Source organism: Camarhynchus parvulus, chromosome Z (assembly GCF_901933205.1).
Source record: "Camarhynchus parvulus chromosome Z, STF_HiC, whole genome shotgun sequence".
Taxonomy (NCBI): Eukaryota; Metazoa; Chordata; class Aves; order Passeriformes; family Thraupidae; genus Camarhynchus; species Camarhynchus parvulus.
The window spans coordinates 68,960,380-68,986,662 of NC_044601.1; the positions used below are offsets into that span (position 1 = coordinate 68,960,380).

At 42.0% G+C, this 26,283-nt stretch overlaps 1 protein-coding gene across 3 annotated transcripts in view; it reads right to left on the reverse strand.

Annotated features, from left to right (window-relative positions):
* DYM (dymeclin) overlaps positions 1-26,283 on the reverse strand; it is a 209,696-nt gene that overhangs the window by 23,998 nt on the left and 159,415 nt on the right. For all 3 annotated transcript variants that reach the window (XM_030969399.1, XM_030969398.1, XM_030969400.1), the window contains 2 exons: positions 18,999-19,181; positions 9,071-9,184 (listed from right to left, as the gene is read on the reverse strand). In XM_030969399.1, coding sequence (XP_030825259.1) covers positions 9,071-9,184; positions 18,999-19,181 — 297 coding nt within the window. The remainder of the gene's footprint in view (positions 1-9,070; positions 9,185-18,998; positions 19,182-26,283) is intronic.

Genomic DNA, 26,283 nt, shown 5'->3' on the forward strand with positions numbered 1-26,283 from the left:
GAACAGAAGGATTAGTATTTCTATAATAGAATTGCAGAACCATTTGAGTTGCAAAGGATCTTAAAGCTCATTCTGTTCCAACCCTCTGCCATGGGCAGGGACACCTTTCACTGTCCCAGGTTGCTCCAAGCTCCATCCAGCCTGGCCTTGGACACTGCCAGGGATCCAGGGGCAGCCACAGCTTCTGGCACAGGGCAACCTTGCCAGGGCCTCACCAGTCTCACAGCCAAGAATTTCTACCCAATATCTAACTTAAACTTACAACAGTCAGTCAAAGTACATTGAAGGGATTCAGACATCAGTGTCTTATTTGAATTGTAATCTGTCTAAGAGAAATTATTCACCAACAAGGGTGACAAAAGGCAACCTATTCAGGACAAGAGTGAGCAAAAGCTGATGGATTTGATGTGGGTAACTCCCAGCTTCTTTGAGCTGACTGGGCGCCTGCTAACAAAGCTCTAACTCCATCCCATTGCTCCTTGAGCTGCTTCTCTCAATCCACTCCAGCTGAGATGGCTGAAAGTCAGGAGCTCACAGACACAGTTTTGCTGCTCAGATCACATACAGCACAGGCAGAAACACAGCATCCATGGCACAAGATCCTCACCAGGCTGCTGACCATGCAACCAATGCAATCCCCACAGAGCAGCAGCCAGGGAAATCAGGGAAAGGGCAGGGGAACATGAAACACAGTCCCTTTTTCCTCCTAACTGATACCAGTCACTGTGAACCACACACTCCCCGCCATGGGACACACACAGCCTTGGGGCCTGCCTAGTGTCCTGCTTGCATCATGCCTGGTACCATCTCTTAAGCATGAAGATGCAGCCTGACAACCTTGAGAATGTTGGAGCCATCAGCAAAACTTTCCAGTAGAAGCAGGATTTTCCCCATGAAAATGAATGCTTCAGCGACTAGGAAGAAAACAAGACTGAAGTTCCCAGTTTATTCTTCATCTCTGAAGAAAAGCTGTTATACAAATGGTCTAAGTTGAAAGCATGATTACTATTTTCTGTTCAAAGGGATTTTTGGGTGCTTTACAATAAGAAACTGATATTACATGAGAAACAGTTTAAAGATCAGAGATTCAAAAGTTTGCTAATGCTTTTTTCCTATGTTGATGCTGCAGTGATGTTTATATTACTCTTCAATAGGGAGGTGTCAGAAAAGCATTAATATGTTTTTAACTGTGTGCCAGGCAGACAAGCAAAATAAAATAGCTGGGTTTTTTTCTTGTTCTAGTCAACAATGCCAAAAATTACTGCTTATTTTTCTCCACCCCCATGAAAGAATTTATAACCACTGAAGTAAACTCAAGTTAAAAAGCTGGTTTTAATCCCAAAATTGACTGACAGCTGCTGTGTAAAAGCAAATGTAACTTGTTTGGGTTCTCAGGAGCATTCACATTTGAAAAATTTAGTCTCCTGGAATCATTTGAAGGGCGGTTTTTGGTGTTTTAGGATTTTTTTGTCCCTTTCCCCATAATGCTACAAAAATAATTTAAAGAATGTGATACTGTATAATTTTCACACTCCTAAGACAACTGGGGAAAGGTAGAAAGCACATTCCCTTTTCAAACAGCCTTAAGAGTAACATGTAAATGTGGTGTCAGTTACAGCGGGAGTGAACTCTCTTTGGGAGTGCCAGGGAGAGGTTGTGAGTGCCACAGTGCTCGGCCTGGCAACACTCAAGCAGATAAAATACTCAGCTGCAATTCAGACCTTGTATGCAAAGGGACTCGTCTCACACCACACCAAAGAAATCCAAATCCTGACATGTATGACAGTTAAAATCCATGCAAACACTTGCAGGAATGGGTGAAGAGTTCATGTTAGGGTTTTTTTTTTCATATAAAAATATTAAACCAAACTTTGAAAAATAAATAAGTACACTTGATAAATGCTTGATAACTGCCAGCCTATGCCAATATTTGAAACACCTTGAATTCAGCAATATGAAAATAAGCGCTGTGGATAGCAAGTTTCAAGTCAAACTACATTGCTAAGGACTGCAGTAGAATTTATTTCTCTTTCATTAAAGTCTCGAAGTTAACTGATTCCTTCCATTATACCTGAAGGATGCTTCTGAAAATGAAGTGTTGTTGGTATTCAATCCAACTCATCAGCTGTATTTGCATTACATGTGGCTACAAACAAGGCTCTCTAAAGACTGCTAAAATCCACTTTTAACCATGGAACAACAGGAGTCATCATGTTTCAAAGACTTTTGATCACTTACATGCACAAAAGCCATGTAGATGTGAACTAGTGGTGGCCTTGGCCACCCTGGGGGAATTTATTTTAGAGGGCTTTTTGGACCTAAATGATTCTGTGATTCCGTGACTTTGAATCCACAGATGGCAAAGTGAATTTACTTTGGCCACTGGCGTTTTCAGTGTTAAAGCAACCAGGCACACGAGTATATTTTTTATTAACATGCTATGTATTCTAACTAGCTACTGAACCCTACTTCCTACTAAAATCACATTTCTGTGGATTATCATATTAATGCTTCAAAGCGAGGGTGGTATTTATTTCTGAACTAAACCCCCAAAGCTTTCATTCCCTTCTGGGATGATGCCGTTATTTTTCTTCCTGTAAGGTTTCAAACTACAAAGCCAAGAGTTCCCATACAATGCATTATGTCAGCAAGTATCTAACTTCAAGCACTATAATAATCACAGTTTTTCCATAGTATTTTTCACATACTTTAGATCTTGCCTACACACAAGTTTGCACCATTTAATTAAACAGATTTAAATGATAGAAACTCCTGCTTGGACATACTTATTATAAAGTGGTGTCATCCAGTTTAGTTTCAACTCATTCTCACCAATTTAAGTAGCAAGGCTTACATTAATAGAAAAGCACCTGCATAAGGGTTTGCCCTGGCTCAGACAGACAGACAGGTTTATAGTCCCGCTGTAAGATTAGCCAGAGTCAGCTGAGTGCAGACATGTCTTTGACCGCTCACAGTTTCACAATGATAAGTTATTTTCTGACCACAAAGCCCATCAAAACTTTCAAGATCATTTTTTCCCCCTGGAATTTTGATTACCCAAAATAATATTTCTCAAGGGACGCAGAGTATATTCTTCTCTGCTCAAGGTCTCTGAGAAGCTGACCTCTAAAACAAATGCCTTCAAAAGAAACGCGAGTTATTGTCCATCACTTACAGGTCAGCTCACAGAAGCAGGGAAGTCTGACATCTTAATTGAGGGTATAAATTGTCAAAAGGAAATATACAATCCATAAATACTCTTATTCTTAGCATATGGTCAATGTTCTGGAAAGGCCCAAGAAGCACTTTGTTTAAAACTTTCTTACACTTCTGTCACTAATCTGATCTTCTTCAGGGTAAGGGTTAACAGCAGCTGAGGGTCAGCAAAAGGAAGTCTGTGTTGTAGACGCCTGCCTAGCGTCAGACCTAAGGATGTATTAGACACAATCAGCTTCCACTGTAATAAGAACTTTGACCTTTGAGCCAGAAAAAAAAAAAGAAAAAGATAAATATCAGGAAGAACTGGATGAATTTATTTTTTAAGGAAGTTTTCTGTCTCTCTTGCTTAGTGCTGTGTCTTAGAACTCTGTAATGGATTTGTTGATCTCTGTAACTCCTCTGTCCCTATTCCTTTATGGTGTTACACAGAGTTAATTTGTGAACCATTCCACCAAAAACTCCACAGCAGGAAAAGTGCTACAGCAATAAAATAAACACAAGAAAGCGGTACATAGCTTTTAAAGCAATTACAGATCTGTCCCAAAGTTTAATTTGGATTATTAAAGACCACTGGTCTGGATCCTGAATCCAGCATCTTGATGTGGCCAAACACTCAGGACTAAGGACAGCAAAAAACCTGTGGGGAAAAAAACCCCTGTAATCAGGAGCAATTCTAATAGAAGATGAGGCAATGGATGGTTTCTTTGGATCAACGAGGTACATCTATATAGAACACCTCCAATCTCCTTTGCCACCTGGGGTGCTATGCAGGGTTGCCTGTGTCCTGTCCCTCTGCAGGTGTGATGGCACCACTGACTGACCAATAGATGATGTCTTCTCCCTGGGAGGAGTATCTGCAGAAGCAGGAAAATTCTTCCAAAGAGAGCTCAGTACCCAAGCCAAGAAATTGCTTAGGTTCCTTTGGTTTTGGGGACTTCACACGCACTTTCTTTTATGGCCATTCCTGATTTCTGATTTGCCATGAACACAAGTCTGATGGGGAGCAGCTGAGGGAGCTGGGAAGGGGCTGAGCCTGGAGCAAAGGAGGCTCAGGGGGGACCTTGTGGCTCTGCACAGCTCCTGACAGGAGGGGACAGCCGGGGGGTCGGGCTGTGCTCCCAGGGAAAAGGGACAGGAGGAGAGGGAACGGCCTCAGGCTGGGCCAGGGCAGCCTCAGGTTGGACAGCAGGGAAAATTTCTTTACATAAAGCTCTGTCAATCCCTTGTTGCCAAGGGCAGTGTTGCAGTCCCCACCCCTGCAGGGATTTAAAAGCCATGTGGATGTGGCACTAGGAAACATAGGTTAGTGGTCACCTGGGCAGTGCTGGGGAAATGATGGGACTTGGTGGTCTTGGAAGGCTTTTCCAACCTAAATGAATCTGTGATTCTACCAAAGCACCTGTGCTTGACATCCCTTGTTGAATTCACTGCCACCTCATTCAACAACCAACTGTTTTTTACGGTATTTTTTGTAGCTAAATTTCTGGTGCTGCTTCCCCAGGGTGATGTGCCAGGGATATAAAGCTGCTCTGGTCCACCTCACAGGCAGTATCTGCCATCACCATGATGACAATTTACTCTTCCCCTGTGCTCTGGTGCCTCAGTGATTAGCAGCTTTTTTCAGTGAAACAAATGGAAGCTGATGGAGTTGGAAGTACATTGTTAATAGAAGGGGAAACCTATGAGAAGTGCTTTTAACACCTAAAGTGAAACTTGTTCTGTCAAGAGACTGAAGGCTTTTACCTCTGCTCCTTTTACATATTCTGTGAAATTTTAATGCCCATCGAACTCAAATGCACTTCAATAAATATTAAATTTTGTACCATATCAAAATTGTGAGAGTTGATAGCATAATGGCATGTCTGCATAGCACACAAAGAACATCTGACAAAGTGCACACTGATGACAAAATACTCATTGACATGGGGAGAAAAGGAGTGGGGGAAAAACAGAAGCAGATCAGAAAATGCTCATGAAAAACAAATCTCCATCTTAAGTGGCTTAGGTAATGGGAACTTTTCTTTTATAAAGCATTAAACATGGCTTCCCAAGTGTGATCATTCCATAAAACCAAATGTCGGCTTCCAGTCACTAGCTGGCATTTGAAACAAGTTTTCCCACTTATTGCAGAAGAGTTGTTGTTGTTATCTGCTGGCTAACCCCCCTTAAAATCCTGAGATAAGTCACAGGCTCCAGACACGGTCCCACTTCTCTCACTCTCCTAATCCTGAAAGTACAGATAGGTCACCAAAGGGAAGGAAGGCAGCCTGAGAACTTTCAAAAAAATAAAGGGAAAGAAAGAATGAGGCTAATTTTCACCTATCACTATGATCTCTAAATTGCCTTTAATAAGCTTCTGCAATATAGCAGGGAGCCTGGATTGTGGGCTGCTCGTCTGCAAAGGAGACAGCTCTATCTCCACGCCACGGCTTCTGCCTCCATCCCGGGCATATTAACTCCATTTATCTCCTCCCACAGACTGAGGGAGAAATAACCAGCTCTTGATTTCAGCACCTGCCCTTTATCTCTCTGTTTGTGCAGAAGTCTTCTAAAAGGCTAATTGCTCAGCTTGGACTTTCTTGGACTTCCACAGTACACAGCTAAAAGCATATGCTTAAAATAATGTTAATTATATTGTTTGTCTCCAGTCAGACTGCTCCAGGACTGGAAGGAAAATCTGAGTTAGATCTCCCATTTCCCAATAATTATTTGCTAAGAAAACGCAGGATATCTTTCCTAACACAGACACACACACACACACATATATATATTTATCCATGACCTACTGCTACCACCCATGCTCACTTTGCATCCTGTGTTGCTCCCCATAGTGGAAGGGAGCAGGAGCACCAGGGTGTGCTCCCAAACTGATAAGCTCCATTATGCAGATGAGGATCGTGGCTCTAAGTGCTGTTATTTTTAGGTGACGTTGATTCATGTTTGAACTATGGGCTAAGCAACAGACTCAGAACCTGAATACATGTAGCACCTCTTGAATGCTCACTTCCTCGACAAAGGCCAAGATAAGCAACTTGGAAACATTCACTTGAAAACATCCGTGCATACATTAGGTACACAAGAGAAAAAAACATCATTGTCTGAGCTGCAGGGAAGTGACTGAGTAAAAGCTCTGCCTCAGCCCTCATTTTCCAAATCATATCCATGTTTCAACTGCCTCCCCCAGAGTGCTTCAGCTGAAGATGGTTATTTCTAGGACGCAGGAATAATATCTCTGCAGGGTCTCTTGTACTTTACAGCACTTCAGTATGCTGTGGCAAAAGGCAACGATGGCTTGAAAATTAGTTAGCAATTAACTGCAAAGCTGACACACACATATAGATATATTCTTGGGATTGAACTCCACAGCTTTGCACATTGGAATTACGTGTAGGTTGTGTCAACATAGATGCAACAGATTCCTAATTCCTCCAGACATTGTCCAAAGCGGCTGAGCACAAGCTGCCCCCAGGGCTGGGGACAGCTCTGGGCCCCCAGGACAGGAGAGACACTGAGGGGCTGGAGCGTGTCCAGGGCAGGGAACGGAGCTGGGAAGGGGCTGGAGCCCCAGGAGAGGCTGAGGGAGCTGGGAAGGGGCTGAGCCTGGAGAAAAGGAGGCTCAGGGGGGACCTTGTGGCTCTGCACAACTCCCTGAAAGGCGTCATCAAAGCCAGAGTGGGTAGGGCTGCTCCCACCCATCGAGACTTGCCCAGAGAGTGTCATTAAAGACCTAAGGATTAAAGCTTTCTCCTTTACTTAGCTGCTGAAGTGCCTCTGAGTTGCCAGAGCTATTGTGTAACTATATCTTCAGTATGATCTTAATATGAGTTTGTTGAGCTTTAGAATAGCTTCCCCTGAAAACCTCAGACTTAAGTGGGAAGACGTGAGGAACGGGGAGACTCCCAGGAGAGAGGCACATGGACAGAGGGCACAAAGACTCACAAAGCCATTTCTATAGGAGGGAAACATGTGCTGCTCCTCATCACTACCTCTGCAAAGGAAGGATGTTACTTGCATAAACAAACTGATGCATGACAATACATAGACACATATCTATATATATACAAACACTCCATCCCAAGATCAATGTCACCTTTTCTACATAGAAAAGTAACGCGCTCTGGCCAAACTGCTGCTCAGCAAATGTATTAAAAAAGAAAGAAAATAAAAAGAAAAAACAAAAAAGGCAAAAAAAAGTGAAAAAAAGGAAACCAAAGAAAAACAAAAAGACAAAACCCAGTAGGTGTAAGTGGTCAGTACCGAAGACTGATGTGCCAGGCTGGCTTCCCTTTGTAAGTCTGTCCCAAAACTCAAGTGCTCCAGAGGAAAGGGAAGTCCTCCAAGCAACACTAAGCATCCTTAAAACTGGAAGGACTTGACTGTTTGGTGAGGACTTACAGAGCTTGGCACATACCAAAAACTGCTGGTTTGTAGCTTTAAGTGGCAATATAAACATATAATTTTGAATACTGTATTTTGTTAGTGCAAAAAATTGAAACTTGATGGGATTTCACTCCAGAAACAGCATTTCTGTAAATTGTGGCCTGACATATCAGTCAATGTGGCACACTCAGCAACTGAGAAAACCTTCATTTTTTTCTATGCAGTGAGTTGATTTGGTTATGGCTCTGTGTCAAGAAGGGTGTAGCCTCAACATAAGTGCTTTTAATTATCTGCACATCAGAACAAGTTGTCATAGAAACCGCTGAAATTCCAGTGTTCCTCTGCATTCACAGCATCACCACACAGAAAGGACAACCTGAAGGGTTGGATTTGGACCCAACAACTGCTCTGGTGTTACTCAGGCTATTCTTGTACTGTGGCTCAGGACTTGGACTCTAGACCAACCGCTCCTGAAGGAATTCAGCCTGAGTGACTGAAGATGTGCCATCTCAGGGACACAGGATACTGCAGAAAAGACATTAGTATATGCAACCAGCCAGAAAATTCCCACTGGGTGTTTTAAAATTACCAGCATATAAATAAATTACCAGCTGTTGCCACTGGCTGTACAGACTCAGTGTGCCTTATCAGAGGATATTTTACTAAAGTTACCACAAAAGAAATAGTGCTCTCACTCTCTTATCACAGAGAAGCAACAAAAATAGTTCTGCAGAAAACAGACAGTATTTAAAAAACACTTGACATAACAGAGAAACAAGATCCATCGTGTTTAAAAAACACACACAGCTCCCATTTGCTTACTTACCCACTTACACAGATTTCTTTATTGCAGTATTTAAACATCACACAGCCATTAATGGATTTTAGTCTCCCAAAACCTGTCAAGTTGGTAAATCCCTCAAGAGATTTGAGAGGTTCTCAGAAAGGAATAGAGGGGACTGCTCAGGATTATACAGAAAGCTCATCATCATGTTGACCAGACTTCCAGGTCCTGAACTGATTTTCCCTAGGTTGGGTTATTCTTAACTAAAGCCCTCCAAATTTATCTTTATAGCATTTAATATAGACCAAGACAGAGGTGCACTAGAACACTAGAAACAGAAAAAGAACACTAGAGACAGAATTACCAGTGTTTGGTTACAGTATAACTAAACAACAGATGGAGAGAGGAGCCTGCATCGTCAGGATATGTTGAAGAAAACCTTAGCTTCAGCAAATTTTAATTCCTCCACACACTTCAATTTAATAACTAATCACAAAAACTCACCCAAACACTTAGCAGAAATTAGGAATTTAAATGAAAACATACACATATGGCAATCGGCAGTATAATCACTTATCAGTCACTACTGAGAGGAGAGATGATTTTTTGAAGTTACAGACATAAAGGGCATATATGTGTAATTGATAGGAGCAGTGTACTTTAAGTGATGAGGTCTTGAGCACTTACTCTTAGCCGGTCTTTGGGCAAAGCAACAGCTCCTTGCTTGATGATTTCCAGAACTCGCTCCACTGACAGCTCAGCTCCAGCTTGCTCTAATCGGGAGCTGAAAAAGCTGATCACCTGGAATGAAACATCACAGCACATAAATAAATAGAAGAGATCTTTGGATCAATTTATACACAAAGCTGTCATCTTCTTTTTTGGCAGCACTGCACTTCTTAAAGAATAATCACATTATTGCCTGTGTCACAGCCAGGGAGACTTTGTTAATGTCAAATTAGCACAACTCTCAGCATCCTCTTGCAGTCATTTTCAACAGACAGATGATTTTACAATATAACACACACAGCTGAATTAATAAATTTACATTTTCAAGTACTGTGCACTGAAATATGCCTATATTTCTTTCTGTCCATTCTGTCTATCAGGCTTTTGAGTTCTTCCAGTCTTTCTATGATTTGAGCTACATTGTAAGGTATTAAAGTAAAACCATTATTGTTTCACTGACTTCTGGGCAAAAGGCTTTAACACAAATGTTAAGTATCTCAATATGAGAGACTACACTTCCTGGGATCTGTGTAGCACTCAAAGCCACAGCAAGTGGATAATGAGAAGGAAGTCCACCAAGCTTCTCTTCCATCCAGTATCCACCCCAAGTGCCACATATACCTTCCACATCCTGGATTCTAGGTCTAAAGAATCCTGCAAATTCCCTGTCATCTTCCAGATATCCCCCTGGTAAAGCCAAGCTCATTTTCCCCATATTTCCCTTCCCACCTCCTTTTCTGTGACCCAGCTGGTCCTTGTTAGCTAGAACTCAGGTCAGGCTTTAACTTTCATCTCTCTCCAAGCTCAGTGGGTCACAGCAGAAGCAGACATCCCACTGGCAGTTATCCATGTGGGACATCAGAAAACTTCCATTTCATCCAAAAAGAATATACTTTGCAAACCCCATACCTTATCCCAGGGAAACTCCTTAGTCACACAAGGGATCCAGGACTCAAAACACAAAAAGGGTCCGGGGAAAAATTTCAACACCTACTTAGAATCATCTGGAAGAATTATAAAAATACCAAGAGGCACTTGGTAAAGCCTGTCTACACCAGAGCACCTGGCTACCCCTGGGCTGCAGGCAAGCACAATGCTGATGGCAGGTTCTGCAAAATCCTGTGAGCTTTCAACACCCTCTGTGGAAAAATACTGATGTTCACTTGTATCTGAGTCACAGTCCCAGTCCATCGAGTAATCTTCGATAATTCTCTCGCGTAGAAGTGGGGAAAAGTGTATTATACTACAAAATCTCTGCTGAGCTCTCTTTGTTCTGCAGTGAGACACAGCTGGAGCCAGAAACCATTACCCTAATTATGCCTCAAAGCTCAGCTGCTGTTCATAAAACAAAGACAGCTGATGGCTTGATTACTGTGAGATTCAAATTTGTTGTTCCTGTTTGTGACTTCCCCCACAGAAAGCCCAGCCCTTGTTTTGAGCTGGCAGATTTGCTGGGATCTCTAGAAACTCTTGCACCAAGTGAATGAGGCAGAGGCAGACTAAAGTTGCTGGAAGTTGCTTTTTGGGGTTGTCATGGGATTGTGGTGTTTGGTTTGGTTTTTCTCTCTGTTTTATTTTGTTTCTAACAACAGAAGTACACAAACCAGTCAAGAAAAAAATTCAGGTTTAATCTTCTGTGCTGTCCCTACGATTATCTCCATACTTGAGCAGAAAGGGAGAATTTTGCTGCCTCTGGCAGATGCTGCAGGTAGGCTTTTACGTTCTTAGAGATAAGGACCTGGTGGAGCACTGTGATCTCTGATCCTTAGAAAAAAAGGAGTAGGAAGATGTGCTGGGTTCATAAGCAAAGGAGCTGGAGGGAGGGACCAGAAAGAGTAAAAGAGCAAGAAAGAGCTTGTGCAAAGAGCGTGAGGACCTCAGAGTGAGGCTGACACGGTTTTGGCACAGTGTTTGGGACAAATTGCTGGTGGAGGATACACAGCTCACAAAGGAACAAGCAAGTTGCCCACAGACTTTGAAAGAAAAAAACATCTTCCTGCATTCAACACTCTTCTGTTGTCAGTAATCACTGGTGAAACCCATCCTCGCCAAGGGCAGGCTCCCGCACAGAATCCATCCCAGTGGCACTGCCTTGTTAGCTCAAGTTCTGATAAACCACAACAAAAGCGAAACTTAATATTTAGCTTTTAACCAAAAGGATAAAATACTATCATAACGCAAACATGTAAAAAAACTGAATGAAGCTCACAGATACTCCCTGAATTCTGACATTTCCTATTTTAGGAAGTCAAACCCTTCAATCTTAACATGTTTTTGAAAGACTTATGTTTTTGTGGTAAAGGTACTAATCTTCTTCGGGTTATATTTCAAAAGAACAAAAGCAAGACAGGCTTCCAGTATTTTCAGGCTATGTCAGCATTTTACAGAACTCAGAATGGCTATTTTTGATGTGTAGTTGATGACTAAAATTAAAAATACTTACTTTAATAATGGTGCTTATCTCTAGGAGTTATTTGCCTTACTACTTCAAACAAAATAGAAATTAAGTACCTCCCTCTTGGACCTTGAGAGCACAATACCCCAATGAGACAGTGAGATACCCACAAGTATCCCAATGAATTTACAAAACAGAAAAGCAAAAAGAAAAATTAATGATTAATTATACAGAGGATATCCTAAAGAAGGCATTTTCTTATTAGCTCCAGATGAGGAATAGAACCAAAAAACATCCAGTATTATGTCTCTCATGCCCAAGCTCCCACCTCTGTAGCAGAGGGCCTAAGACTTTTCCTATTAATCTAGTCGGATATAAAAATATAAAAGCTCAACATCATATTAAAGAAGAGTAGCCTTTTCCTTTGAAAGAGCTTTAATTATCTTCTAGGCCTCTGTTACTCAAGTAACAGAGGCGAATTTAAAATAAAAATGAAAATTAACAGACTTCCACTCCTTATCCCATTGAAAGTAAAATGAACCAGAAAAAATAAACTGGGAGAATAGTATTAAAAGAGTTTCAGGTTTTAGTACATGTTTTAAAACCAGCTGAGCATATGACTGTATGAATAGAAAAACCTCAAATCTTAGGGCAAATAAAAAAGGTTGAGAGATTATGTTTTCCTGGTACCCTGAAAATTAATTTTCTTCTTAATTATTTGGGAAATTGGTCTAAGAAAACAACTGCAAAGACTGCTTAAAAAGAAGAATAAGAAGAAACTCCATGAGTTGCTGTGAATTACTCTCTTCCTAGTCATGCTGAGCTCTGAAAGGCCTCTCCTTGAAGCAACATAACCCATTCTAAAAGCTCTCTCTCCAGTCTGGCTCCCATATTAGCAGAGATTAAAAGGCACATCTAATCCAGGATTAGACAACCCCTCATCAGGAATATCTGATCCCTGTCCAGATAAAAGGCATGGAGAGCCTTGCCCTGTGCAGAGTCTAATCCTGGCTGTACCTTAGTCTATCCTAAGGTACCCAGACCTGTGGTACAATGGGCACAGGGGATCTGGTTTGGCCATCTACAGCTCAGGCCTTGCCAGGGTTTCTATCAAAATACCATTAATATTTCTGTACAAAAACTATGTAGTTTTCTACAGTGATTTCCAAAACTGGTTTTAATCACAGACTCATGGAATGCTTTGGCTGGGAAGGGATCATCCAGTGGATATCCCTGCCATGGGCAGGGACACCTTCCACTAGCTCAGGATACTCCCAGCCCCATCCAGCCTGGCTTTGGGCACTTTCAGGGATCCAGGGACAGCCACAGCTGCTCTGGGAAACCTGTGCCAGGGCCTCACCACCCCCGCAGTGAGAATTTCTTCCTAGAGATCAATTTTCCATGAGAAACTCATACTTTCTCCTTTTGTTTTCTAAACAGTAAACTTACAAGCTATTGCCAGAGATTAAAAGTACTACAAAATTAGAATTATTCAGAAACATTTTTCATTTAAAGGCAATATTTTAGGTTTTGGAGATTACTTTTGAGATTGTGAGGGAACAACCACAGTGTCTGTTATTTCACCCAACTGTTGTCTTCGATTGGGCTGCAAGGCTGAAGTAACAAAATACTTCCCTTTACAGCATGCCAACAGCAGAGCTATCAAGGGCAAAATGTTTTCTCCAATTGGATTCCATCAGCAGATGCTGAAGTGCTGTGAGGCCTGTGGCAGCCCAGGCAGTGCTGCTGCCTAATCAACATGACAACTCCTCTCCTTCTCCTCCAGCTAAAAATAACAGTACAACACGTTGCTGCCTCCTCTGCCTGCAACTGCAAAGGTCAGTTCTGAAAGACAGAAGAAAAAATCACTTGGCAAAAAATGAGTAAGTTTTGAATCTGTTTTTGTCAATTTTATTTCCCTTTGAAAGCGATTGAAAGAAACACTTTGAGAATTTTATTTCCAGCCACGTTCACCACTGGGAGAGTAATATGGTGTATTAATGGCACACCAAATGGAGAAGAAAAGAAGAAAACAAACCTCTCACTGTAAAGTACCATAGGATTAGCACTTCAACTAAGTAGCTTCCATAGGGAAACATAAATCACAGCTACATTTGGTATCCAGTAGTCATAGCTGGAGCCAATGAGAGGCAAAGCCAACCCTTGCTGATTTAAGAAGGGGTGAAACAGCTTCATGTGATTCAATAGCAGGAGAAACACAAGAGGTTAATCAGCAAACCTGAAGTACTGTATTTTTCAGAACCACCTTGAAATGAGGAGCATGTTCAAGGGCACACGAGCTTTTCCAGGTATTCTGCTCTCCACTCCTAGGGTGTAGGAGTGAGAAAAAAGGAAACAGGCAAAAAGAGCCCCCCAAAGCAAACAAACAATAACCAACAAAACCCCAACCCAAACCCACCATAACCTTAGATTATGCAGCTAGGTTCTGGTAATCAGCAGGATCAAGGTTTTTCTAATTTTAAGGAAAGCCATAAAAACGTAGTTCTTAAGTCCTGAAGGTCTTGCAACAGGGGTTGCTATGCCAGAGTGAAGACAACTTGATGGATTTTAAAATCTAGTAGGGAAATGTCTTTGAAGAATGAAATTCCTTGTAGGAAATTGCATCAATTGAATCCTTTGCATCACTAAGCCGGTGCTCCCAACCTCTTGATGTCTATCAGAGTATTTTGCAAACAAAATTCTAGCAGCTCCTAGTTAGGCCTGTTCCACCACCTGGTATCAGTTGCTCACTTGTAGGAAATATGAGAGCAGTGAAAGCCAAGGAGTTCTCGCCGTGGCCATGAACCAAACACATCTTTAGGAATGATAAGTGAAGAGTCTCCACCAAATTCCTGACATATCTGAAGCGGCTGACCAAATTACAGACCACCTCTGAAGTGGAGGCATAGACAGCTCCCAGATGAAATATTTCTGCATAAGGCCAGAAGAGGAACCATAGCATTCCTCTTTGTTCACCATTCAGAATAGGAATATCCCATTTTAGATAAGAAAGATGCACTATCTCCTACTAAAATTGCTTTCTAAAATAAAAGGTAAAGTAATAGGAAGCAGAAGGTATTTTGATTTCAGTTTCTTCTGTACAGCATTAATGGTTCCCATATGTTCCCAATCAACTCGCAATGGTGATTTTTAGATTATTTAAAAAAACACAGAGGCAAATAAGTAGTTTTCAATAAAAAGTGGTCGCTATACTGACGACTCTTATACATTCACCTATTTTTGCCTCAGTAATAAAGCACACAGACATTATGTGTATCTCGAGAGTAAACTGAATGGTCCAAATCCTGAGAAACAGCCCAGAGCTAATGTGGCCAGGTCTGTACTGAAGGTAACCTTGGCAATTCCTGCTCTGGTCTGAGCTCTGCTGGGGCTGCAGAGGCATGCTCACACCCACCTGTGCCTGTACCTGTGCCTGTGCTGGTCTGTCCTCTGCCCCAGTGCCATGCTGCCAAACACCAGAGGTCTCCAATGCTGAAGTCCCTGAAAACCTACCACAGTATTTCATTATTCCTAACCTTGGAAAAGTCTTTCCTTATGATCTGTGAACCCACAAGTATGTCAAAGAGACTATTCCACTTCCCTTCAAAGCAGCATTTTATTTGAAAAATACCACATCACTTTAGCAAATCAGCACCTTCAGAGGTTCTGTTTTCTACAGCTCTTATTTCTACCTGGAATTTCTTTCATGGTGCCAGCTGAGTATGAGCACAGGTGTGCCCAGGTGGGCAATGGCCCCTGGGCTGTCCCAGCCAGGCTGTGACACAGCCCCAGGGCAGGGCCTGTCCCTGTGCTGGCGCTGCTGAGGCACCTCCAGTGCTGGGGACAGCTCTGGGCCCTCAGGACAAGAGAGACACTGAGGGGCTGGAGCGTGTCCAGGGCAGGGAACGGAGCTGGGGAAGGGGCTGGAGCCCCAGGAGAGGCTGAGGGAGCTGGGAAGGGGCTCAGCCTGGAGAAAAGGAAGGTCAGGTTCCTTGAGGAAAACTCCTCCATGGAAAGGCTTGTCCAGCTCTGGAACAGCTGCCCAGGGCAGTGGTGGAATCTCCAGTCTGTGGAAGAGTTTAAAAGCTGTATGGCTGTGGCACTTGGGGACATGGGACAGTGGCGGACTGGGCAGTGCTGGGGAATGGTTGGATTCAATGGTGTTGAAAGTTTTTTTCAACCTAAATGGTTCTGAGATTCTAAACCCAGAGTAATCCAGCTAAGAAGTCACCAGCATGGCTAGGCTTAGAGGATATCTCTGTGTTATTCTTTGCTTGTATACACACACAGAATTGCAGCAGATGCCTTCTTCTATTTGCACCATCAACTACTCATTATTGCATCCCCCAGTACACTCTCCAATTAATTCTTCTTCAAATTTTTAGCCTTTTCACCTCTTCCATGCTTCCTTTTGGTTGATGAGTACATTATGTCCAACTGAGTAAAAATAATAAGCATTTAAGTCTTTACATGTCATATCTATTTTATACATTCTTGACAAGGCAAACTGGCAACTGTTCTGGTGTCCAAAACTCATTACAGACTTTACATGCTCTGTATTTTGGTCTGATTTCTGATGCATTCAACAATATCACACAGTCTGTTAGTATTTCTCTATGAAATGCAAATCTGGAATACAGTTCACAGGCAGAGAATCTTTCATCAGCTGGTGGGCAGAATTTGCTGGAGCAGAGGGATGTCAAAGTGACATGGTGCATAACAGGCACCTACTGCTCACATGAATCTCTAGAGCTATCTGATGACTGGAATCATAGAATTCCAGAATGGTGTGGGCTGGAAGGAACCTTTAAAGGCCATCTAGTCCAATCCCAGTGCACCTTCTCCTAGACCAGTTTACTGCAAGCCCCATCCAACCTGGCCTGGAACACTTCCAGGGATGGGCCAGCCACAAATTCTGTGGGCACCTCATGCCAGGGCCTCACCACCCTCCCACCAAGAATTCCTTCCCAATATCCCATCTATCCCTGCCCTTTGGCAGTGGGAAGCCATTGCCCCGGTCCTGTCACTACATGCCATGGTCAAAAACTACACTCCTGGTTCCTCTGCAGCATGGGTACAGATAATGCAAATATTGCTGTTTATGACCAGAGAAAGTACCAAGAGAGGGAGCCAGGATGCAGCAGAGCCCCTGCAGACATACCTGGGGAGCTTCAGAAAGGTAACTTTTCTTGACCACTCTTGCATTACCAAAAGTCGTAACATTTACCATTTCTGTCTACAATTTACACAATTTGGGCCACCGAATTTCATTGATCACGACAGCCTGAAAGCCAACACAGCTCCCCAATATGCAGGAAGTTGGTGGGTCCATCCTCTTTTGAATAACCAGCCTTGGTCACAGGAAAAGCCTGGCCAGCTCACTATTCTACCTGAAAGCAGGCTGGGATGGATGCTGAAATAAGAATATAAGAGCAGGTCAAGAATAGGGAGATCCTCCCCATGAGTATATCCTCCCAGCTTTCAGCAACATACACTTTAGAAATTTATTGAGCCAAATCTTTAACGATTTTTTTTCTGACTCCTTTCAGAGCACAGCTACATTTCAGACATCCACAGAGTCCCATACTGCTGCGAGGATGGAGCTCCAAGCTCCACCACTGCAGAGAAAAGCCTGGTAAGCTCTTGGAGACAGAAACTCATTTAGGTTCTTCTCAGATCCTGCCCATGTGGCTCCCAGACAAGCTCCCTGCAATGTGTACAGTAAAACTGACATGATTTGCCACTGTTTCAAGGGACAGCAAGACCAGTTAGAACATTCTGGCTGTAGCACACACGAAAAAGACTGGTTCTGTATGGCACTGCCAGTACTGTTTATGAAGCGCAGGACGTGACAGGGTAGACAAGGAGTCAGATGAATCTCATCTTTTATTCAGATCTACAAACCTGACAGCTCTTACCACTTGCCAGATGGTGACAGGTACATTAGAAAAAAAAATTTAAAAAATTTCTTTTTTTGACGTCCTCACTTCTCTAACAAAGGAGCTATTTAAAAATTCAACATGCTCCCTTGGAAAGCTTTAAATAGTTTCTGAATGTAACTGGCATTATGCTGTAACCCAATATTAAATAGTTTTGGGGAGGAATTGTTTAAATTGTTGAGGGAAACCTACATTTAACTGTTACAAAGGAAAGGATGTGCTGCTGTCTGTGGGAGGCACAGGGCTGCAAGCAGAAGGATCTGGCCACCATCAGTTATCCTGGATGTGGGCAAGTAACCAGAGAAGGTCCCTATCTCAGTCAGGAATGTAGACAACTGTTATCTTCAGTGCACCATATCCTCTTTACACAACTTGAAGACATCTTGTTCTAATCAGCCAGACAGTATCATGCTGCCTTGTAGTCTGCAGCTGCCGAAAGTTTGGAGAGTTTTGAGCTTCAAGTTCTCCACTCCCCAAACTCTTGCATGACCAGAAAATGTGAAGAGAGAACAGAAGAGGAAGGAATAGGTACAGAGCAGGATTTCAGTGCAACATTTTAAATGATTTTCCTTTAGGGGCAATCAGATATCTGTCAATCTCCTGTAATTAAAAGCAAATCAAACCAAAAACTCTGTAGATTATTAGGCACAATAATATGTTATTCACTGCATTCAGAGACTTAGTACCCTGCTCAGCCCTCCCTTCCAGTATTTTGCACCCAGTGGTCATAGTGTGGCTTCAAACATTGCTCAGCTCTGCAAATATTGACTAGAAGACAGAGAAAAATTTGTAACTCTTCAATTTTTTCTAGCAGAAGCTCAGGCTCTCCATATGAACATTAAAACTACTATCAGAGGCAGAAATAATTAACAACTGTTTCCCAAAGTCATGCTCCACAGAGAGTCACACTAGTTAACAACTTCTTATCCACAGCTATTTTCTTCTGTTTTCTTCTAAAATGTTTCCCTAGGCAATAGGAAGGCTGCTGTGAAGAAAACACTTGGCACGTGGAAACAACACACATTCAGATATAGACAGAGAGTAAGACAGCTGTATGCCTGCTCTTCAGTCATTTAAAATTAATTCCCCATAATCATTAATAGGCTGGTGAGAGGAGTAAGAGAAAAGAAAAAAGATTGTTTGCTGATGCAAATTAGCTTTTGCTCCCCTGAAAGGTAGGTTTCTAACAAGGGGCAGTCAAGAGAAGCTGACATTGTTCTCCCTTTGAGGGGTGAAAGATGTGTCACAGCTTGGGAATTCCTTACCAGAGGCATCGCAAAATCCTTCTGATTCACCTGAGTTAAAGATGTGGGAAAGGGCTGTTAAAGAAATTAGAGGGTTGGAACTAAATGACTTTTAAGGTCCCTTCCAACCCAAACCACCCTGTGTTTCTATGCTGCCCAGAAGGCATGTGCAGGCCCAAAAAACAGACAAGAAAAATGCAACATTTTAAAACAAACTGGTAAAAAATGATAAATATTTTCCACCTCTCAAGAGTAAGAAGAGGTCACAAAACCAAGTGTAACCATCTCTGAAGTCAGGTATAACTCACCAGGTCTATATTTTGCATGATGTCCTGGAAGGAGGGGTGAGTCCGGAACTGCTCGAACAGATCGCGCTTGTAGAGCAGAGCGTACACCAGGTTGGGGTTGTGATGCAGGGAATTGGTCAGGCAGGAGTTGATGATCTCCAGCATCATCCGGATCACTTCCTCAATCACATTCAGGTCTTGTGCCTTTAAGAAAGGAGAGAAAGGTCAGTGTGCCCTCTTCCATTGTAAAATATTGAGTAATAAAGGCAATGCAAAGGTAATTATTATTAATAAAGCTATTAGCTGGTAATGTTTCTATGGTGAGCAAATCTGGCATCCATGTGTCTGGAAAGAAATCTGTTTTCTCCAGTAATCACCAAAATTTTAATTGAAATGCATCATACTAGTACTCAGCCTCATAGCTTGATTCTCCCAACAGAGAGCCATGACATAAAGCATTACCATATTGTAATCAGTCAAATTCATAAGGGTTAAGTGAACACAGTCTTTTCAACCCTTCCTATTCTAAGTAAAAGCATTTCAGCATATAATTAATTTATTACATTTTCTGTTGAGCCCCTATGCAGGAAGGAGCGATAGGGAAAAAGGAGGAAAATTAACAGAAATAAAAAACAGTGAGTGAAAAAGCAAAGGCAGGAGAAGGAAAACTGACTGTATCAAACATCACTGCAACTTCAACATCTGTCACTGTTACCAGACTTTTCCTCTTTGACTCTCTTTTAAAATTATTTTCTTGGCATTGAAGAACATTTGTAACAAATGAAAAAAAGTAATCTCCTTTTGTAGTGCACAAAACGTTCACACTAAGATTAACTTGTAGAGCTTTTAATTTTGTCGGTGCATTTGACAACTCAAACCTCCTAAGCTGAACAAGCTGGCATGTGAACTCCTGCCAGCTGCCTGGATTTCCCTCCTTGAGCTCCACATCAGGATATCTCCAATACAGTTATTCTGACTGCAGAGTTGTCTGTCCTACCTTGGAATAGGGTAAAAAAAGGGCTCTTCTACCTTGTTTGTATCATTTAGGTTGTCTCCATCACATCAAAAACTGGACTGTGAGACTTTACACGTCTGGCAAGAATGAGAACCATACTAAACCAGCTTGAGCTTTTCTGTTGGGTATGAACAATAAAACCACTGACACTTCCTTTTGCCAACTGCCCACAAAGTTCACTTTCTGAGTTATCATAAGGCACTTAAATTCTTCTAAATTCTTACAGCATTTTGTTGGGCTGTCATTCAATCTGCACACAGTTATTTTCTACTATTAAGCAGCACTGTAGGAATTGTCATGTGGCAGATGTATGCTCTCTCCAAGACAGAAGAGAACACAGGAATTTTCATTATCCTGTTTAGACTCAAAAAGAGCAAAATTCTTTGCTACCACTTTGCTCTGGCTGCTTTCAATGGGAAACAAGGTGCATTTCTTCCTAGAAGTGTAGCTCACAGAATCCCAGAATGGTTTGGGTTGGAAGGAACTTTAAAGCTCAACCAGTTTCACCACTTCCATGTGCAGGGACACCTTCCACTATCCCAGGCTGCTCCAACCTCCATCCAACCTGGCCTTGGACACTTCCAGGGATCCAGGGACAGCCACAGCTTCACTGGGAAACCTGTGCTAGGGAACCTCACCCTCACACCAAGGATTCCTTCCTAATATCCCATCTGTACCTGCCCTCTGGCAGTGGGAAGCCATTCCCTCTTGTCCAGTCTCTGCATCCCTTGCCCCAAATCCCTCTCCTAGATGTGGCCCTGCAGAAGGCAGCACCATCCCCCTAACCTGCTGCTCCATTTCTTTTGTGACACTGAGGACCATGGAGAAGTGAGATCCTATCATCTGATCCCACGCTACAGTCTGGTTATCCCCAACCCTTGTCTTCTACATTTACAAGGGAGATTTAAGTAGAAGTTACTTGAAGTTCTGGTTTGAAAAGCAGTATCTTGTGCACACATTCCAGTAAAATTTATTCTTTAGCAATGATACCTGACAGTGAAGGTTACAGACTTTTTTCTGAATGTACGTATCTCCTATTTTTTAATGACTTTGCCACCTAAATTAGCATTGTAGTGTACCTAACAATGATGGCAGAAACCATTACAAAGCTGATTGCTGTCAATGGGATCACATTCTTCTATGACAGAAATAATCTTTACTTTCAAAATGCAGGTGGTTCCTCTGCCTGTAGATACCTAGTTATTGTGCTATGAAACAGCATCTCAGGTAGGTGTTGCCAAGGGTATGTAATGGAAAATATTAGATAAAAATACAAAAAGCTGCTTCAGCTGGCATCTGAAGAAAAATCCAGACCTAACTCACCTGGGGAATCGTGCTTGCCTATCAGATTTACTGCAGAATAGGCTGTATTATGGTATATTTTTAAAAGCTCTGAGCACTGGCATACTTCTGCCCCCAGTGCAGCAGGGTGAGTTAGTGACCAAGACACTATCCTAAAATACAGAATAGATGACTTTCACAGAAATATTATGATTCCAACTCAAGTGAGATCCATCCAGTTACCAGAAAGGTAACAAACCACACAACTACTTTTCAAAACTACATGTTTTTTTTTTTTAAATAAAAGGTGTTCAGCTTAAACCCCAGGCATACAGCTAATTGAAACAGAAAGCATTGCTAACCATCTTCCAATGGGTTGGAGACTCCGCTAATGATCAGCTTCAAACAATGAAAAGGTTCAGAGGTTATTGCACAGTAATTAAATTTAACATTTTTAAGAGCTAATGGACAGAATCAACCAGCTGTATTTCAGCTACTACATCTCAGGTGCAGAATCTGGGACCCCTCCATGAAGAAAAACAGGAGATATAGTGAAGATTTTTACTCACAACTGACTACATGAAAAAGAATTTTTAAGAAGAACTATGTCCATAAAAGACAGAGAAGTGGCACTGAATCCCTGTTTTGCACATACGTTATCAGGAGAAATGTCTGCTCCTATAATTAGAGATTGAACCATTCCTAACGGTTTAAAAGTTTTCAAAACAAAGGAAAAAACAAGCATAAATCCAAGGACAGCATTTGGATGAGAAAGTGGAGAAATGCTGATAAAATGCCATGTGGTTTTGTTGCTCTGTATCATCAGTATCAAGCTACAGACTGACTGCACCCAGACATATCATCAAGACAGGTATAAATAAAGTTATATTAACATTTTGTTGTTGCAGTTTATCACCTTGTGTATTACTTTCAGAGTAACTGAACACAGCTGAAATGCTGGAAGTGTGTGGCCAAGGCATTTGCTCACAGTTAGTTGCTTACAGACATATTTACCCATCAAAAAACAAATCACTGTCAACAGAGGATGCAAAAACTCAATGTCACCTAACACCTGCTTAATTTATGGTCCCCATCTCCTGGTTCCCACAACGGAACATGCTCATCCTTTTAATTCAATTTGACACTGAATTTATTTTAATTATGTGACCATAAAAAACTGATTTAAAAAGTTCTATCATGAATGAATGCAAATCTCCACCCTCTAAATGTTACCAGTTCTAAGGAGATAAAGGGAGGCATGTCTTGTGTAATTCAGCTTAGTGTTGCATAACCATCCCTCATGGTTTGTACTGTCTAATATAAACAGAGGCAAAATTATTCAGCTTTCCATTTTCTTTCCTCCAAAGTTAGTTTATACAGAAAATAATAGCTGGTTGAAAAATTAGAATTTTGGTGACTTGTGATGCTATGAAATGGCATCAATAAGCAAAGGTGGACATGTGCTTCTCTCCCATGATGAAATTAGCTCCTTGATTAGCCCATTTTTTGCTGGAAGTCAAGCATTGCCCTTTTTCAGAGTGGTCCCCAGGGTATTGCACAGCATGGATGGTGACAGATATCTTAATGATATTTTGCATTTTTGATCATTAACCCAGGAAGATATGCAGCACACTCAGTCACAGCTGGCACAGGTTTCTCAGAGCAGCTGTGGTTGCTCCATCCATGGAAGTGTCCAAGGCCAGGTTGGATGGGAACCCTGGGATAGTAGAAGGTGTTCCTGCCCATGGCAGGAGAGGAACAAGATCAGCTCTAAGGTCCCTTCCAACCCAAACCATTCAGGGATTCTAGTCCATGATTCTAAGAAGCATTAGTAAACAAACTTAAGTCTTGTGTCATGTCCACATGACACTTACAAGCTTCAGACTATATATTATAGATATGATTATATATTTCTTTATAGCAAGCTGGAATTCACTTAAATGCAATGATCTGGTTTTTCTCCCTTTTATCTGGATATACAGTAAACCCCAATCCAAAGCAATGAATAATTGTAAGCCTAAAGAGGTCTACTTTCTAACTTTTTTAAAAATTGGAGATCTAACAGAGCAACTTTTCCTTTGTGGCAAGATGCATGTGAATGGTGTTATGCATCATATGACAATGGGTACAGACACCCAGGTCACTTGTGTGTACTAAAAAAAGCCACATTTCTCACTGTGCATTCACATCACAGCAATTTTCCAGCCAAATTATACTTCCAGCTAAATAACTGCTAATTATATAGTTAGCACAATAAGCAGGAAGAAGCTTATCTGCCTAAAAAAAGCAAAACCTGAACAGGGATTGGTAAGGGAGTATGCTACAACTGCACAATGTAAATAGGGTAAAAGAAAACAACAAGAAAACATATTGTGCTGAAGTCTTAATTCAAAGAAACCTGATGAAATAAAGTGGAAATGTCACATGTAATTGCAAAAGAAATACTTGACAGAAATGCAGGCAGACCAAAAAAACACGTCCTAACACAATTCTTAACTTAACTGCTTATGACAATGAATGGCTTTTAGTGAGTGGGAACTTGCTGCCAGTAATAAAATGCTTTGACATTTGAATTTTCAAAAGTGCAAGTTGTTTTGTGTCAAAGCTTGGTGGCTTTAGCTCATTCTGACCAACACTGCTGGTCCCTCTCCAGCGGAGCCAGGAGTGCACACAGTGTGCAAAAGCTGTGAAGCGGCTACTTAAAACAGCTGGACATGATGTAATAGTTTCCTTCCCAGGAACTCCACAGTTCACAGAAGGAAAACCATCTTGGACTCACCACTCTCCCTGCTAGGTCTGAGTGACCCCTTAAGGACATCAGCTCCCTTTGCCTCTCTTTACAACTCAGAAAATCCCAGGATGGTTTTGGTTGGGAGGGACCTTAAAGGCCATCTTGTTCCACCCCCTGCCATGTGCAGGGACAACTTCCACTGTTCCAGGCTGCTCCAAGCCCTGTCCAGCCTGGTCTGGGACACTTCCAGGGATCCAGGGGCAACTACAGCTGCTCTGGGCACCCTGGGCCAGGGCCTGCCCACCCTCCCAGACACCAATTCCTAATTCCCAATAGCCCAAAATCTGTCCCTGCCCTCTGGCCCTGGGAAGCCATTGCCTGGCTGCTGTCCCTGCATGTCTTGCCCCAGTCCCTGTGCAGCTCTCCTGGAGCCCCTTGAGGCCCTGGAATGTCAGGAAGGTCTGCACCATATCTGTGTAGCTGCATCCACATTGCGGGACCACCCATCATCTTCACAGCTGAGGCTGAAGGCCTCATACAGACATAGGAATAGAGAAAAGGTGAGGGTGGAGGCTGCACAGGCAACTGTAATTATGGCTGCTCTCCATGCTGAGCCCTTGTCCATGATGACTCACTATAGCTCTTCATCTGTAATATTTTCAGTGAGATTCAACAATTTGTGAACATAAATGATAAAAAATTATAGTCATAAACAACTACTTCCTTCATGACGCAGATATGACTATAAAGGCAATTTTGTCAGCAATGAAAAAAAAGAAAACCATATATACCCCGCACAATTAACAGATATCAAAAGGACTAAGAATGCCAAATTAACCCCAAACAGACAACTGATTTTTTTTACCAGGGAGAGACCAACAGGAAAAATCTGGTAAACCGTTTCAGATCCATAAGCTGCAGCCACACAAAGTACAGCTGAACAGACAGTTTCAGTTCATTTTACATTACTTTTTTTTTAATCTGGCTTTGTACATGCTAAAGAATACTTCAATGAATTATACTTTTGGACATGCAGTAGTTACTACTTCTGCCTGTAATGCAGCTATTCCAGATTTCAGGGAGGTACCCCTCAATCTTTTGTGAGGAATAGACAATAGATGCTACAGGGAATTTCACCTTGATAACATAATTTATCAGCATCCACAATTGTAATGATATAAATTTCCCTTTCTCTTTAGAGAGGAATATCTATAGTTAAATATTTTCAAATAATTTACTTTATTTTTAGTTAGTTTAAGAGAGGCATATGTATCTTGTTTGTATTAGCTTTGGGGAGCTTCCAAGAGAGCTGTCTGAATTTCCTGCACTTTCAGCAGAAAATAAAACCTTCAACAAAATAAACTTGCTCTGCCAAAGGAGTGGAAGAACGGAGAGGAATGAAGGAAGCTCACAAGAAAGCTGTTCTTATGCTCAGTGAGCAAAGCAACTTCAAAGCCAAGCCTTTGGTGACCAGAATCTTATCTTTATCTCTTTTACTGGCAATACTCTTTGGCTGTTCTATGTCAAGCTTAGACAACTTTTGGTAAAGTAGGTATTACGTGAAAAAATGCAGGGCCTATAGTGATTATAACCTCAAGTATTAACCCTGCCATCTCTGATCACTGCTTAGAAATGAAAGCACTCCTGTCACACAGCAGAGCTGTTTGTTGCCAGACACTTTGATAAATAAACTGTCCATCCTGACATTCCTCCTTTCCTTCCCGAGCAGCTGGCAAGCTGAGAGTGCAGGTTTTCAGCCACGCTGAGCCAGCCTGTCTGGGGGTACAATTCCCACAAGGAACACAGCATTTCCAGCCCATATCCCAATGCCAACACTCACCACAGCCCACGACAAAGAGGAAATGCCATAGTGTGTGTCCTGTCCCAGAGGAACAGGCCCAGGAGCAGTCTGCTCCAAAGGAAAATACACCACAGGACACCTGCCAAGGCAGCAAGCCCAACTGCTTTCCTGCTCCAAAACCATGCTTTCCCAAATTGCACTGGCCCAGGAAATACAGAGCCATTTCTGAGGACACAAATATAACCCAGGGAAGGTACAGCTGCTCCATTGGTACTTCGTACATGACTTTACCATACTGTGTTTATTATCCAGCTGACCTACAGCTAATCCACTGCTCATCTCCTGCTCACCCCATCACTTTCATCTCTTCTTCCATCCATGCCCTTCCTGTGTTTGAAATTCCAATCCTAAACCACTTCACTTTGAAATATTTTAACTTATCCTCCACTTCCTTCAAAGTCAGGCTCCAGAATCAATC